General features: G+C 30.6%; 3 protein-coding genes across 3 annotated transcripts in view; all 3 read left to right on the top strand.

The window, feature by feature from the left end:
• Positions 1–17,828, top strand: part of LOC146950812 (E3 ubiquitin-protein ligase WAV3-like) — a 38,875-nt gene that overhangs the window by 14,728 nt on the left and 6,319 nt on the right. The gene's annotated exons all lie outside the window — the stretch shown is intronic.
• LOC146950815 (uncharacterized) lies at positions 747–4,951 on the top strand. Its single transcript, XM_085746791.1, has 7 exons — positions 747–1,369; positions 1,415–1,637; positions 1,730–2,617; positions 2,666–2,944; positions 3,103–3,321; positions 3,425–4,282; positions 4,371–4,951. The coding sequence occupies exons 1-7, from the start codon at positions 767–769 to the stop codon at positions 4,949–4,951; spliced, it is 3,651 nt and encodes a 1,216-aa protein (XP_085602917.1). The 5' UTR covers positions 747–766.
• LOC146950814 (uncharacterized) lies at positions 15,819–16,881 on the top strand. Its single transcript, XM_085747697.1, has 3 exons — positions 15,819–15,890; positions 16,035–16,391; positions 16,501–16,881. The coding sequence occupies exons 1-3, from the start codon at positions 15,819–15,821 to the stop codon at positions 16,750–16,752; spliced, it is 681 nt and encodes a 226-aa protein (XP_085603823.1). The 3' UTR covers positions 16,753–16,881.

Below are 17,828 nucleotides of genomic sequence, written 5' to 3'. Positions count from 1 at the left end.
TCTGATTCAGATTCTGAATATGATATATCTGAAGAAAATACAAATGCCACAAACATACAAGGAGGAGAACCTTCATTACAAGGTAATATGATTGTCAAGTCATTCATACATTCTTCATTTATTTATATGACATATCCACTTATGTTGAATTCTATTTGTAGATTATTTTGATGTCGGAGATCCTGATTGTATTTGTCAACAATGTGGAGCAGAAATGTGGTATTTAGAAAGGAAACATAAATCTAAGTCTACATCAACACCCTTATTTCAACTGTGTTGCGGGAATGGGAAAGTCCAACTTCCTCTTCTAAGACAACCTCCTCCTGTGCTTCAACATCTACTCTTTGATCATCAATCAGAAGATACCAAAAATTTCCAACAAAACACAAGAATGTATAATTCAATGTTTGCTTTCAGTTCAGCAGGCATGAAATTTGATGATAAGGTTACTAAAGGTAGAGGGCCACCAACCATGAGGATACAAGGACAGACATGTCACAGAATTGGTAGCATGTTACCGCCAGATGGAGAACTACCCAAATATGCCCAACTTTACATATATGACACCGAGAATGAGATACAAAACAGAATTAAAGGATTTGGGTATATATTTATTTCATGGAATCAAAGTTATGATAACATGGTTAATATACATAAATCATATACCTCTTGATCATTGTATTTATAAACATAATCATTGTCATTTCATTTTTTCAACAGGAATACCAAAAATATTTCTGAAGACATTGTCAAACGATTGTCCAAAATGTTGGATGAGAATAATGTTCATGCAAAGTCTTTCAGGATGGCACGTGAAATCTTAAAGGGAGGACATATCCATGATTTGAAATTAAGACTTATATCAGAGAGGAAATCTGATGGTAGGATTTACAATGAACCTACGGTATCCGAAGTTGCTGCTTTCATAGTAGGTGATGTTGATACGGCCGATAAAAGAGATATTATTTTGCATCAAACTAATGGTCAGCTCCAGAGGATTGATGAATTTCATGCTGCTTATTTAAGTTACCAGTATCCTCTCATTTTCCCTTATGGTGAAGATGGTTATAGAGATGGTATATTGCATAAATATAGAGCCGAGGTCATAGTCACAAGTAAAAACCGTCTCACTATAAAAGAGTGGTTCTCATTCCGGATTCAAAGCAGGAAAGGAGAGGCTCGAACTCTGCTATGTAGTAGGAGATTGTTACACCAATTCATGGTTGATGGTTTTACAATGATTGAAGCAGAAAGACTCAATTGGTTGAGAAGAAACCAATCAAAACTCCGAGTTTCCAAATATCATCGGTTAAGCAACAAAACTGGCAATGATGGACAAACATCTCAACAAAAAAAAGGTAAACGGATTGTTCTTCCATCTACCTTTGTTGGAAGTCGAAGATATCTGGATCAGTTGTATTTTGATGGTATGGCTATATCTAGCAATGTTGGTTTCCCAGACATATTTATCACATTCACTTGCAATCCAAACTGGCCAGAAATTCAAAGGTGTCTCCTCAAGGATAACTTGAAACCTCACGATCGACCTGATATCATATCAAGGATTTTCAAGATGAAATTTGATGCATTAATGAAGGACTTAACAAAAAATCACATTCTTGGAAAAGTATTGGCATGTAAGTGATATATTCCATTCCCATGTGTTCCTTTCATTTGTCAAGAGTTAGATTAATTCAGATAACTGACAACCTGTTATATTATTTTACAGATTTGTATACTATTGAATTTCAAAAGAGAGGGTTGCCACATGCTCACATTCTAATTTTCCTACATCCATCTAGCAAGTATCCAAACCCTGCAGATATCAACCGAATCATTTCAGCTGAAATACCAAATCCAGATACTCAAAAAGAGCTTTATCATTTGGTCAAAACTCATATGATTCATGGCCCGTGTGGATTATCAAAGTTGTCGTCACCGTGCATGAAGAATAACAAATGCTCTAAATTTTTTCCCAAAAATTGGCAGGAAGAGACAATTGTTGACCAGGATGGTTTTCCGGTTTATAGGCGAAGAAGTTCAAATGCCCACACTGTTACAAAATGTGGGATTACCCTTGACAACCGGCATGTTGTACCTTACAACCCCATGTTGTTGCTAAAGTACCAAGCTCATATAAATATGGAGTGGTGTAACCAGCGTACATCAATCAAATACTTATTTAAGTATATACACAAAGGTTATGATCGTATAACTGCCAGGGTTGTTCCATGCAATCTTAATCAAGAAGTTGAAATTGATGAGATCAAGCAGTATTTAGATTGCAGGTATGTTTCTCCAAGTGAAGCAAGTTGGCGAATGTTTTCTTTTCCAATTCATGGTAGAAGACCAGCTGTTGAACGCATGTTCTTTCATTTAATTGGCGAAAATCCAGTGGTGTTCACAGACAATCAGAGAATGGAACATGTTCTTGAAAAACCAAGTGTTACCGAATCGATGTTCACTTCCTGGTTTAAAGCAAATGCAAACTATTCAGAAGCGAGGAAATTGACATACGGTCAGTTTGTTTCTAAATTTGTATATAACAAGAAAAACAGGTGTTGGACTCCAAGAAAGAGAGGGTTCACCATTGGTAGATTGATTTGGGTTCCACCATGTACTGGAGAGTTATTTTACTTAAGAATGATGCTCACGGCTGTCAAAGGTCCCCTCACCTATGACCAATTAAAAAATGTGGCTGGCGTGCAGTTACTTACTTTTAGAGAAGCTTGCTTTGCACTTGGCTTTTTAGGAGACGATCAAGAGTTCATTTCAGCCATTGGAGAGGCCAAAGATTGGGGATCAGGTCATGCATTACGATATCTTTTTGTCGTATTGTTATTGTCTGATATAATGGATAGACCTAAGCATGTGTGGGAAAAGACATGGCATTGGTTGGCAGATGGAATACTATATCTACAGAGAAGGATAGCAAATAATCCAAGTAAGTTGTTACTACCATGTAGTTTCTCAATTGAGTCTATAACCATATAATATACGGTTATGTAATAATCAGCTCATACATATGATTTTGCTCAACTTTACATTGCTATCATTTGAATGTTGTCAACCTTTCATAGTAACAATATATTATTCAAACAGATTTACAGCTAACAGAAGAAGAGTTAATGAACTTAACTCTTCTTGAAATTGAGAAGATCTTGGAACAAAACAGAAGGAGTTTAGCAGATTTCAAACCTATGCCTTATCCAAAGGATTATATCACAGCTCAATTAGGAAATAGACTTATATATGATGAGAGAAACTACAATGCTCAAAAGTTGAAACAAGAATTCGAGAATCTGTACAAAGCGTTGACAGGTGGCAATCTTAATTAAAGTTACTCTCTTTTTACTAATATTTTGGTGAAATTAGTTTTATTACTCAGTAATGTAATTAATGGTTATTGTTGTTTATGTCATAGATGAGCAAAAGACAATATTTGAAAAGATAATGAAAGCTGTTGATGAACAAAAAGGTGGAGTATTTTTCCTTCATGGATATGGTGGAACAGGCAAGACTTTCATGTGGCAAACTCTTGCCAGTGCATTAAGATGCAAACTTAAAATTGTCTTGACAGTTGCATCAAGTGGTATAGCATCACTTTTACTCCCAGGAGGTAGAACTGCTCATTCAAAGTTTAAAATCCCTGTTCCAACAGAAGACAATTCAACCTGCAATATTGAATTTGATAGTGATCATGCTGAGTTACTGCAACAAACAAAGTTGATAATATGGGACGAAGCTCCAATGACTCACAAATTTTGCTTTCAGGCTTTAGACAGAACTTTGAAAGATGTTATGAGTGAATACAGGGACTCTGAAAAAATATTTGGTGGAAAAGTTGTTGTTTTTGGCGGCGATTTCCGACAAATATTACCTGTCATTCCAAGAGGGAATAGGTCTGAAATTGTTCATGCTTCCATTAATGCTTCAGACATATGGGATCATTGTCAAGTGCTCACTTTAACAAGAAACATGCGTTTACAGTGTGGATCAAGTGAGTCGGAAAAACATGAAATGGCCGAATTCTCGAAGTGGATTTTAAACGTAGGTGAAGGAAAGATAAATGAACCAAATGATGGCATTGCTGATATAGAGATTCCAGATGAGTTGCTAATCAAGGTTTTTGATGATCCAATTACTGCAATTGTAAATAGTACATATCCTGATTTATTGGATCATTATCAAGAGTACGACTTCTTGAGTTGCCGAGCAATCTTAGCTTCAACTATTGAAGTTGTGGAAGAAATCAATCAATATGTTCTTGGATTAATACCAGGTGCTATATTTTAATTTGTCTTTTACTACAACATCATATATATATATATTATATTGTTCATACACTAATAAATCAACCATTATTGCAGGGGAGGAAACTGAATACTTAAGTGCTGATTCTGTTGATAGATCAGAGGCTAATGATGGTAATTTCTATGAAGTACTTACACCTGAATTTTTAAATTCACTTCGTACTTCAGGTTTACCAAATCACAGAATTAAACTAAAAGTTGGAACTCCAGTTATGCTTATGAGGAATATAGACCAAGCACAAGGTTTATGCAATGGTACGAGGTTAATCATTGCTAAGCTTGGAAAACATGTTTTAGCGGCAAAGGTTATGTCTGGTAAACAAAAGGGGAATTTGGTCTATATTCCGCGTATGGAATTGTCACCTTCACAGTCTCCATGGCCTTTTAAATTGATTAGGAGGCAATTTCCCATTATTGTTTCCTATGCAATGACCATAAACAAGTCGCAAGGTCAATCTTTGGATTGTGTTGGTCTATATTTGCCTAAACCTGTGTTTAGTCATGGGCAGTTATATGTTGCTATTTCAAGAGTTAAAACCAAAAAAGGTTTGAAGATTTTAATTCTTGATGAAGAAAAGAAAGCTACCAATATTACAACTAATGTTGTATTCAAAGAAGTGTTCCAGAATGTTATGTAAGTACTGTTTTGTTGAGATGTTTGTATTTTGATCTCTCTTTCATGAATATTATTCAGAACAAGTGTTAATTACATTTTTCAATATGTGTACCAGCTAAAACAGCCAGACATCAAGCTTGAACTGCAGCCATATGAGGCATATCATTTTCTGGACAGTTAACCAATCTTATGCATGTATAACATCTTATTGTATTATATGAAAAACTATAGTGATGTTATTACATGATAGCGTGTATCATCATCATAGGATTTCATCTATCATGTTTTATATCATTAGAGACCATTACAATTAGCTCCTGATTATTATTATATAATCAGTTATTATTCTATAGGTAATTATCATGTACAAGTTTATTATAATTATTATTGAAAACATGTCTTTGGATGCTGCTAGCATATTTTCTAAGAAATTTTAAGATTGAATAAGTCAAAGCAAAATATCAATTATTTTGTTAACGTGGACAAGTTAGTTTCACATAATAAGGTGTTGTGCTATAATTAAGAAACATTTTATTCATTCAGTTAGTTTCTTTTGATTTGTAATATAACATTCATTTTGACCGTATCATAAAATTAGTTTTGCAACCATATTCTCTATGTTACATTATATTTTTTCATATTACTTCTGTTATGATAAACTATAAAACTACAATTATACTTCCTTTTTATCCTAAATGGAGTATAATATAACCAAATATACACATAATATCATCAAGTAGTGCTGTCAATATAACTTCCATTTGGCAATTGAAGACAAGTTCTAAACTATTCACTTACATACGTTTGTCAAATATCCATCCACCTCACATACAAATGAATAAGATCCATGCAACACCATCATTTCTTTTATGGTTATATACTCACCTTATTCACCAAGCACTTCCACAACTTCAATCTTATACTCCTTCAAAGACCTTCCCTCAAGAGTTACTCATGTCTTTTACCAGCCAACATCAGAACTTAGGTAGCTTCTTCACTGCTCATATATCTGATGAGGTATGTATCATGCTACATCATTTAAGAAATCAACTACATCTCTTACATGTTAATTTACATTTTTTCAAAAACTTATGCATTATGTTTCATATCATGTTAAACAACACCTCCCTAACTTCATTGCAGCCATACGGTGAGCTCGACCCAAGTTTTGTACAACAACGTTATCACGAACTTGGAGTTAACTTTATTGTCATGAATAGAAGATGCCGAATTATGACTGTCAAGTTCAACCTGAGCTACCGTCATCCACTTATCACCGAAGGATGGTCTGAATTAAGATCTTTTTTGGGAATTCATGGCAACAAAATGCTTTTAATGACTTACCTAGGAAACAATCGTTTTCTTATAGATATAGCTCAGCCAACAGAACTAAACCCCTTGGAATTACCAGCTTATCACACCTATCGGAATGTTGCATTGGAACCTCGACCATTTGAAGTTACACTCACATCTTCTAAGAAATATAAATTAGTAAGTTTCTTATTATATGTCATTTAGAATCATTTTTCGGATTATTATAATTCACATACCATTATGACTAATTTGTTTGATTGTTACTACTTTTGTAAGACATTGAGGACAGATTTCGCAAACTATGTCAGAAACACCGGATATGATTCTGTGCGAATATATGGACCAACAGGAATTCCAATAATGTGCAATGTTCTAAAGAGGAACAAAGGCAGAAGATCATGGACTGAATTTGGAAGTGACTGGAATTTGGCTGCCACAGTTAATAACTTTGTCGATGGTGATGTTTTGAAGTTCCGATTTGTCGATCATAATCGTTCAAATCTGATAAAAGTTACGAAGATGTAATTTGTTTGTGTATTTCGTTCAAGTAAATTAGTTGAAGTCTGCTACCTAACTTATGTGTCTTCCCAGTTCTGTATGCTAAATTAGTCATGTTAAGTTCTTTTTGAATATGCCTAAAATATGTATTAAGTGTTGCATGTATGATAGATGTTCTAAAAAAATAGTTTATGAAGATTATATAATAAATAATGACTTTAAGTTATGTTGATAAAAAAAAGTATATGAAGATCATACATTTCAGTTCGTGATAATACCTTTCATTACTTATTATCACAATCATAATAAATAACACTATCATTAGTTCAAGATATTAATCCGTGACAATATTAAGTTATGTTGAAAAACCTTTATTTAGGTTGTTGTCCTTTTCCTAAATTATGTTCAGTCATTTTTCTAAATTATTTAGCAAATGTAGCAGCACAAGTCTATGTATTAATGAATGATTCATAATGGTTATGTCGTAAACAAATTTGTGAACTTTAATTTTTATTCTTAATATAATTTTAAGTAGTTGTAGTTAACATATTTATATGTTTGTGTATTTATTAGTACAAAGCTTATTATGGTATTTGCTATCGATATTTGTCAGTATAATTACATATATGTGGACAGCTTTATTAATTGAAAAACCCAATTGATTTTTCACTGGAAAATTGACGACATCTTTATAGTTATATAAGGCTCATATAATGAACAAGAGTTTGTGTATTTTACATTGTCTTTTATGGTAGAAGTTTAAAGACGGAAACTTCAAAAATTCAATCCTCCTGTAGCAGCTTCATGATATGGGTTGTTCAATTATATGCCAATAAATAATTAATATTTGCATCATACTATCAATGTATAGCAGATTGGTTAGTTCCAAAGTAACTAATGAAGAGACATGCTACAAGGAATATCAATTATAATAGGCATTAGCCATGACAAGTTTGTATATATGCTTTAACCATATCTTTTTATGTGATATGATCTAATAGAAGATTTGACATAGTGATATCAGTCATGTCAAATTTGCTTACAAGTTTTATATGTGGTTTGCTTTAGTCCAATCTATCATTCAATATTTCACATGGTCTTAATTTTTCATGTAATTTTGATTAATTGGTCAATCAAAAAATAATTGTAACGTATCAGAGAATGCATTGGCATGTTAATCACTTCTATTGTATCATTTTTGTCTAAAATGATTAACTCCCGGTTTTACCACCGACATCTTTTATATATCACATTAAACGTTTACTAAATTTATTTTACCTTCTTTCAATTAAAATTTTATTTATTTCCAATTTTTAAATTATTTAACAAATACGTCAAATATAACACTATTAATAATCCAATTTCTAAATTTTTTTCCTTATTTAAACTTTGTCTTTATTAAGTATATATTACTATATTCTCTATTAATAGTTATCTTTACAAGTTGTACAAAAATTCATTCCTTAGTCCTAATATCCATGTAAAATTATTAATTGTTTATGCTTGAAAAATTTGCATTTCAATCACATTTCACAACTTTATTTATAAGATAAATTATAACTATGATAATAAGTATATTATTTACTATTAATCTCAAATTTAGTATTAATAAGTGCCAACACATGTTGGCTCAGTTGGTAAGGAACGAGCCACTTCTCAGATGAAGGTTGTGTGTTCGATTCCCGCTGCCGATGTGATGACGGTGTTGGTGGGTAATCTGTAAGTTCTTTAGTAAGTGCCCTTTGGGTCCGGATGCCTGCCCTGACCCTGGTAGTTACCGGAGCCGAACCCACCTAAAAGATTTTTTAACTAGCAAAATTTAGTATTAATAAGTTTGTTTAAACGTTTTTTCTACCACAATATCCAATACAACTTAATTTTAACCTTTTTTTTTTTATACTTCTTATCGAGAATATTGTATCCAATACATATACAATTTAACTTTAATATATTTATGTCACAACTCATATAAGTAAGCAATATATTGGTTATAAAATCTGCTTATTCTCCATCTACTTCTCAAACTATAAATTTTCTCAATTTTACCTTATCTCTTTAGAACTGCAACATGTATTCAACATGGCAACCAAGGAACTTTGGATGTTTTTTAACTGCTCATATCATTGATGAGGTAAATGCATTATTTTTTTTTCAAGTACTTTGTATATATTCATCTTTTAGATATGAATCCTATATTTTTATTGTTCAATACACTATAAACTAACATATCAATTTCCTTTGTTCAATTCAATGGCAGCCTTACGGTGAGATTGATCCAACTTTTGTTCAACAACATTTTCCACAACTTGGTGCCACCTTAACTATTATGGATACCAGAGGCCGTTGCATGAATGTCGAGTTCAATCAAAACTACAATCATCCATTAATTACAAAAGGATGGATTGGTTTGAGATCTTTTTTTGGTATCAATGGCAACAAGTTTCTTTTGGTGACATATCATGGAGACAATCTATTTGGTATTGATGTAGGGCAACGCCAGTTCAATCCATTGGAATTACCAACTTATCATAGCTATCGATACAGTGCCCTTGAGCCGGGACAATTTCAAGTTACCCTCACCAAGTTTTCTGCCGAAAAATTTAAATTAGTAAGTTTCTTTATATTTTGCTTAAAAATTCCAATTCATTAGTTTTTGTCAACATAAAACAGGATTAATTTAACATCTTTTTACAACTTTATTTAGTCATTGAAGAATGATTTTGCAAACTATGTGAGAAGCACTGGATATGACTATGTGCGAATTGTTGGACCTGACGGATTTGAATTCAGTTGCAAAGTTCTGAAGAGGAACAAAGGCAACAAATCATGGACTGAATTAGGGAAGGACTGGAATTTGTTTACACTGTTGAACAAATTTAAGGAAGGAGATGTTTTGAAGTTTCGATTTGTCCATCATAAAATCTCAAATATTATAATGGTTGCAAAAATGTGATTTGCTTATGAATCTCTGCCAATTAGTATCTTTGTGTTGAAGTTATGAACTTTCCTTTATTTCCATCTTATTAGATTGTCTCATATATATGTTATGTTAAATTCTGTTCGTGTTTAAGTACAATGGTATGTATTTCAGATATATGTGTTTACATCTATCTATCATTGTCTCTGTAACAAATATAATGTTGAACAATTATATGTAATTTGTTTAGTATTATAATGCCATTTTTATTATGCCTCCAGTTGATAAGTCATCCATACCAACGACATTTGCTTAGTATTGTATACATTATGGTAAGTATTATTTTATTCATTGATTCATATAATTAACTATAGTTTTTTTATAATACAATATTATAGAAATATAAGAAAACTAGATATACCATTGTAATTTGCTTTTTAATAATATGAAGGATTCAAGATACATACTTTCCTATACTCTAATCCTACTTCTAATCGTATATTAAAAAGGACGTATAGTTATCTTACAATTTGTCATATTTTTAAATAATATTGCTCATTAGATCTATGTTTTTACTGCACTTAATTTTAGTCAATCAAAAATCATAGATAAACAATTGTAATTTATTTAATTATTTAGTAATATTTCAAGGTTGTTGTATCTATCTAAGGTTTTTTCTTTCACATTGACTTATAAAGAAAATTTGTTTCACTTCATTATATTTTATAACATCACTCTACCATCTACTTAACAGATCATCAATGACCACTATTAAAATTATATCCTGAATTCTTTTCATATTTTTGCCAGATTCACTATATTTTTTCCTCAATTTGATACTAATTTCTTTTCACATGTCCTGAATTCTTATTTTAACTTCGATCCCAAACAATTAAAATTTTATTAACATAGATCAAAATTTATTCTTTTAACTTACACTTTGATGATATACATTTATTGGGCCCAACCCATGTATTACATTATACATTGATAGTGTTTATAATATAAAAGAAAATATCAATTCTATTTATATTTTACAATGTATAAAGACATTGCAATAGAGAATGCATTGCCAAAAAAATCGTATAACATTATAATCATGGAGATAAACTTCGAATTTTACACCAACATAACATGTAAATCACATTTAACTTTATGATGGAAGTAAAGTTTATTCTCTTATTTTAAATAATGCACATTTTACACCAACATAACATGTAAATCACATTTAACTCTATGTCTCATTTTTTTTACAATCTCACTTTGTACTTCCATTTTTAGATTATAAATTAATTACATAGTCCCTCAGTCCCGAATTATAAGCAAAAAAATTTAAAAAAATCACACTTATTAAAAAAACTAAACCCAAATGTATTTTAATTATAGTTTTTTGTGTTTTTATTCGAAAAACTTTTATAAGAATGTGTAAACATAAATTTCATTGACTATTGTGTTTTTATTCAAAGTATTATTTAATTTTCATTACATTTTAGATTGAGATCTTTTTTTTTTGAGAACCATTATATTTTTAAATATCAGTATTTATTTCCTAAATACATCTCAGTCTTATAGTTCCAACATTGTTATAATAAATTCATGCAACCACATTTATTTCCTCATCTTTTTCCTCCTAAATTTATACATATATATAATTCGGGGAAATTGTGTGGAACATTTTTTTTTTATTATCATGTGAATGAACTATATACACCACACGCCACTTTAGAGCATCAAATGCAATTTCAAACTATTACAACTCTTTAAAGATGGTTACTATACAAGTTACCTTTATTAGTTTCTTTACTACTTGGATTTCAAAGGCTTCATCATGAAAAATTCTAAGATTCTTCTTATTCCCAAGGCTATCTAAAACTAAGCTACTAATAGTACTGTCATAGATATAGTAGGTATTATAGATATGTACTTTTCTGCACTAACCTATAAAATAGATATATTCATTGATGTTACCTACATCATATGGTCTCATTCTCATTGTTTAATTGCTCTTCTAATATAGTCCATCTGGTCACATTTATAAGTAATGTCTTTTTTTATACGCGTTCTATAATTTGCGTCTGTTGTCGATATATTAACCAAATACAACCTCCGGTCACTAATATAAACAAAAGTTTGATTTTTAGGTTCATTCATTAAATGACGTATGTAGTATATAATAAAGACTAAATACATCATTTAATCAATTAAACTAAAAATCACACTTTTCCTTATATTAGTCACCGGATGGTGTACATTTTCTTCATATAAATGTGACCACCAATAACGTTTTACTTATATTTTCCTGCGAATTTCTTCATCGGATTTTTTAAATTTTTTTTCATTACAATAACAAACGAAATATATAGATCATTTTCTATTATTTATTTATTCAATAATTTTTAGTGGTCAACACATTATTTATTTAACCCATTATGTAAAATCTCTTTTCCCTATTCCTTTATTCCGATTCCACTCTAAATTATAATTTTTCACATTCCTTTGTTTACCACATCTCTATACTTATCTACCTCTGCTTTATTCTTACACAAATAGTTAACACAATCAATACAAACACTATTGTTGATTAAACATATCAAAGGCAATCAATCAAATTTCTTTTTTCTCATGAAGATTCTACATATCAAACACCATTCTCAAAAAAATTATTCCAACTACTCTTACACTCTACAACCAACATTTATATCCTCTTTGACCACAATCTTTAATCCATCTAAATATTTTCTACAATCTTTTTACGGAAATTTACCATTTAATCTCCTCCTTAACTGATATCCACTATATACAATATGAATAAAAAATAAGAATTTTCTTTAAATCTTCAACACTTTTTCTTTGTAGTTTTCCAATATCTTAACTTAAGACTTCATGTCTCATAATATATACATCATGTCTTATAAATAAATATCATTTTAACTACTTACATATTCCAAGATTCTCAATCACTATGTTATATATGTTCTACCATACATCACGTTAAATACACTAATTAATATTCAATATACCATTTTCCAAGATTAATCTATATCACATCATTCAACATCTTCTCTATATAAGCCACAAACTAATTACAAAATCCATTATTATCCATTGCAAACTCAACAATTAAATTTCTTCCTACTCATTTCAAGTTCCTTTTGATCAGCATCACAATGAATCATTCCATGGTTACAAGACAAAAATTCTGCCCAAAACCCCCCATATTAGATGTTTTCTATCTATGTCATGTTCCAAATCAGGTAGTTTTCTTTATTTTTTTTGCCTCATTTATATTATTTTTAATATACCTTTAATGTTATTTTGTTAAATTATATCATAAAACATTCAACTACACTTCAAGAATTTATAGTTTTTTTTCATATTTCGAATTTATCAACTACAACTTTATAAACTACATCAAATATTTAATATTTATGCCTTTCTTATGTAGGACTTTGGAGAACTATGCCCTCATTTTTTTATGAAACGTAAATTCAAATTGGCAAAGAAACTAAGATTTTTCCATGCAAGTGGAAGAATACATATCATTTATTTCAATCAATGCAGCACTCTCCCTCTCCTAACCAAAGGATGGACTAAATTAAGAGATGTATACAAATTCAGAGGACATAAAAATTTGTTCTTGCAATACTTTGGTCGAAACACATTCCAATTTCATATCTGCCGAGGTTATACATCTCCAATCTATATTCCAAGGTTCCATAGTAGAAGCACATCAGATGGATGTGCACCATATTATGATATAACTATCTCAAAGTTTCATGTTGCAACTAATTATCAATTGGTTAAGTTCCTTCTTATACTACTAACATCATAACTATTCAATCAATTCACATATTCTAACTTTGCTATGTCATTCTAAAACAGGAACTTGACAACCACATTGGAGGTTATATTCATAACATGGGTTTTAAGGAACTATTATTGATAGGAAACAATGCAAAAACAACTAAATGCTCAATTGAGAGAAGTAAATACTCGAAAAAATACAAGATCACAAGTGGATGGAAACAATTTTTCAAAGCTAATCACTTCAAGGAGGCAAACGAAATCAGATTCAAGTTTTCTATTTTTCCACATATTTGTACTGTCCATGTATTTAAGAAAACCTACTTTCTGTGTTTGGATTAATGTATTAAATCAGAATCATATGATCTATTGAATGTAAACATTGAAATGTATTTTTGAATTATAACTTTTCCTATTTTATATTTAATTACCCTATAATTCTTATATCAATCATAATGTTAACCAATTCATTTTAAACACAATGCTTATTTTGATTATACAATTTATACTTCATTTTATATATTATACATTATAATTTACCTACCTAAGAATAATTTTAATAATTTAAATTAAATATGAACATTGTCTTATAACTATATGGATTATATTTTTTAAATTATAATCATGTCAAAATAATCATTTTTACAAAATATGGTTACTTTTACTTTCGGACATAATGACTTTATAATGAATCACAATTATAGTACACGTTATATTATTTTATACCTAACATAAAAAATATAAAATATTAGACTTTGCATCATTGTTTTCTGTATATATACATCTGGCTATACTAACCCAAAATCATACAATTTAAAATGGAACCTATAACAAACTTTCTTCAATCTGATCCTATGGACTATGTTCATATTGCACAACTATATACACAGGTCTAACATCTTTTTAACCACTTCTTTTCATTCATATCAAATTATTTTTACTATAATACTAACTCTGTTTTTTTTTTCGTATCTCATAGACATATGCCGAAGTTGATCCAACTTTTGTCGATAAATATTATTCTCGATTAGGTAACAAGTGGTGTGTTTGGAATGATGAAGGTTTCCATACTATCAGATTCAACCAAGATTTCCACTATCCTCTGTTAACAAAAGGATGGAACAAATTAAAATTACATTACGATCTCGCAGAAAATGTCATAGTTGTTTTAGCTTATTATGGAAGTTGCTTTTTTACACTTAAATCTTTCAAAACTCTGAACTCTTCATCACCAATTCCACGATTTCATAGCAGAAATGTAGACCCAACAATAGCAATTTACTTTGACATTAGTCTCAAACACACTACACTCGCCAAGATGTCTTTAGTTAAGTCCTTCGCATTTCTATTATCACTACCAGTTTTTTTTATTACATTTATATGCATAACTAACAATATCCTTTTAGCAGACTCTTCCAGAAGATTTCGCGAACTATATTAAGCTACATTTTCCTCATCTGATGATTACGTTGTGCGGTGAGAATGGATGTATAACGCTGTTTGATGTTGTCGACAAAAACAAAGATAATGAAGTCAAGACTCAGCTTAAGTCTCCAATGGGCTGGAAAATGTTTGCAATATCAAACAATTTTAAACCAAACGATATAATTAGATTCAACTTCCCCCTTATTAATCCTGTACATAAATGTCAAGTCTACAACGTTTATTCAAGCTGATCGATTTGTATAGCCGGATTGTATTTATGTATTTCATGGACAATAATATTAGTACATATAATCCTATGCTATTTTTTCCTTTTCAACTTAAAATTACATACCATGCAATTTTATACTACTTCCACTCAATCCATAATGACGTTTTATTATACAAATGTAACATTTCCTTCACTGAACCGTTTATTATTCTTTTCCTAAGCTCAATTGTGGAGATTAATTACACCTGCTAATTACATTATCAGTTTTATTATGTTGCCAAGTCCTTCCATATGCATTACTTTCCGTTGGATTAAAGACACCTACAAAGAAATGTGAAAAAGTGTAAATATGGAAAGCTTATCTATTTGGTTCACAGTTCAATGGATTCTACTCTAAATTTGATAGACATGACAATGCTTTATATCCTATCACACATAAACTACTATCTAACTCACTTAAGATTCTTAATAACTAGCTAGGACCTAAATCTTTCAACCAGATTTTGTTCTTCCATGAATCTTTACACAGATTCCAATTTAATCCATTCCTCAAAAAATTCTTTTTATCAATTATTACTTTGAAACATTCCAATAACCAATCCATCTTAACTTTTAAATTACTTATTTAAAAACTCAACACACCTTTTCTATATAATACTCAATCAAACATATCACTCCAACCTCTCAACTTTGCTTAACATCATGGCTGGATATCGTGCAGTCTCAAAGAGAAAGGTTTTGGGAGGCTTTGGAACTGTCCATTTACCAGACAAGGTTTGATCATTTAATTTCTGCTCTTTACTCTTATGAATGTTTTTTACTACCAACTTATGATGAAAAGTATTTATCTGATATAAATATATATGAATCTATAACAAGACAATATTTACTCATTACATATGTACAATGTGTATGTAGGACTTTGGAGAAATCAACCCCAAATTCGCTGATGAATTTCATGACTTGGGTCCAGTCTGGAATTTAATTGATGCTGAAGGGAATTCTCATCAAGTTACTTTCAACAATTCAGCTACTCTACCACGGTTGACTGATGGCTGGACAGACTTAAGACAATTTTACCAGTTTGAAGGCATGAAGCTGATTATGTTTAGCTATGTTGGTCAAAGTAGATTTGTTATCACACTTGGGAAAACAATTGTCAACACTGCTGATATTCCTTCATACCATAGCAGAAGCACAAGATTTCCGAATAAGAAGTCTTTCTTTTTTGACATCACTTTGACTCCTATGCAAATGGATTTCAATTCAGAATTGGTAAATTATAAATCTATTCCAATCCATGTATTTATTACAATCTTCAAATGGCTGTCAATTACAATCCTTTTTGCATCAAAAGCTAATATTTATTGTTGTCTATATGCAGGTCCTTCCACCTGATTTCAATGAGTTCATATGGAATGGTGACTTTGATTATTTGTATCTCTCCAATGACAATGGTCAAATAGTCAAGACTACTATTGATTACCAAGCAGCTGAAACACTCACCACCAAACTCATTCACGGTTGGGAGGATTTCTGCACAACCAGTGGATATCAAACTGGAGATGTGCTGCGTTTCAAGTTCTTTGATGGGAAACTTAGTAATTTTGTTCATGTCTTTAAAAACAATGCTTAGATTTCCATCCAATTAAGTTGTATGTTTTCGTCCAGCTGTTATTATGCACCTCTACTACGTATCCTTTGTTTTCAAATGTATTTATGCTTCTGTTAGTTTCCAACCAAGTGCTGTAATGAACAATTAACTTCTATTTTTGTCTTATGTAACAAATTCCCTTATATGTTCCTATTATGCAGTCAATATTTAACTTCTTTTCAGTTATATTTAACATATAACATACATAGTAATTATATTTCAAATATCCAACCAACTATATTCAATCCTTGATTGTATACCAATTCAATCTTTAATCATCCTATTTGTTGTATGTCTTTGAATTGATGGACTTTAAGTTGATGTTAAACCTGTTTTATTTTTATAATTAGTCTTAGTTGTTAAGTACCATGTCAATACTACTACTATTCGCTAATGCTAAGTACCATGTTGAATGAGAATATTTTTTTTAATTACATTTCATTTATTAAGTCAGAACTTTAACATCGGAACCTTGCCTCCTATTACTTACTCAACAAGCTACAATTAATATCAATTTATTATTATTATAAGTTGCCAAAATTTTACTTATTTCAAAACAACGTTAATTGACTACCAAAACAATATTCTGTTTATCCGTATATTAATTTAACAAATATTTTAAATTTCCAAATCCTATCAAAAATTCTTGATTTATATTTCAAATATTTATTCGACATATACGTAACTACCATAACTCACTTATTGATTTTCAAAACACAAACCAAATATATGCATTTATTCCAATTTCTTACATTATAAGTAATATAATGTAAGAAGATATCTAAATCTCTACATTATTACTCAACAAACCATTTTGTGCAATGTTTGTCTATTTACCAAATACAATCCACTCAAATATATACACTACTCTAAGCCCAACTTAAATGATTTGGGTCGAAATTTTCATTCAAGCCCATACCCATGTACATTTCACCGATCCAAGCCATACCCAGTTCCAATGCTTTTATGTCCACTTTTGATGAAGGTAGGATTCCACTTTCCCTTTTCCAGTTAAACATCCCTTTAATTTCGTCATTTTCATCCTATAACAACTTTCA

Source organism: Medicago sativa, chromosome 2 (assembly GCF_051527215.1).
Source record: "Medicago sativa cultivar Bolivia chromosome 2, Bolivia_mono, whole genome shotgun sequence".
In the NCBI taxonomy this organism is placed as follows: Eukaryota; Viridiplantae; Streptophyta; class Magnoliopsida; order Fabales; family Fabaceae; genus Medicago; species Medicago sativa.
This window is presented reverse-complemented; position numbering and strand designations above follow the sequence as displayed.

What these genes read in the sequence shown, in the direction of transcription:
- LOC146950815 (XM_085746791.1), top strand. Translation starts at nt 767, where the DNA reads ATGTTGGATGAGAATAATGTTCATGCAAAGTCTTTCAGGATGGCACGT. An exon ending in TCTGTACAAAGCGTTGACAG is followed by an intron (nt 3,322 to 3,424) that starts GTGGCAATCTTA and finishes TTTATGTCATAG; the next exon opens with ATGAGCAAAAGACAATATTT. An exon ending in TGTTCTTGGATTAATACCAG is followed by an intron (nt 4,283 to 4,370) that starts GTGCTATATTTT and finishes CCATTATTGCAG; the next exon opens with GGGAGGAAACTGAATACTTA.
- LOC146950814 (XM_085747697.1), top strand. Translation starts at nt 15,819, where the DNA reads ATGGCTGGATATCGTGCAGTCTCAAAGAGAAAGGTTTTGGGAGGCTTT. An exon ending in CTGTCCATTTACCAGACAAG is followed by an intron (nt 15,891 to 16,034) that starts GTTTGATCATTT and finishes ATGTGTATGTAG; the next exon opens with GACTTTGGAGAAATCAACCC. An exon ending in TGGATTTCAATTCAGAATTG is followed by an intron (nt 16,392 to 16,500) that starts GTAAATTATAAA and finishes GTCTATATGCAG; the next exon opens with GTCCTTCCACCTGATTTCAA.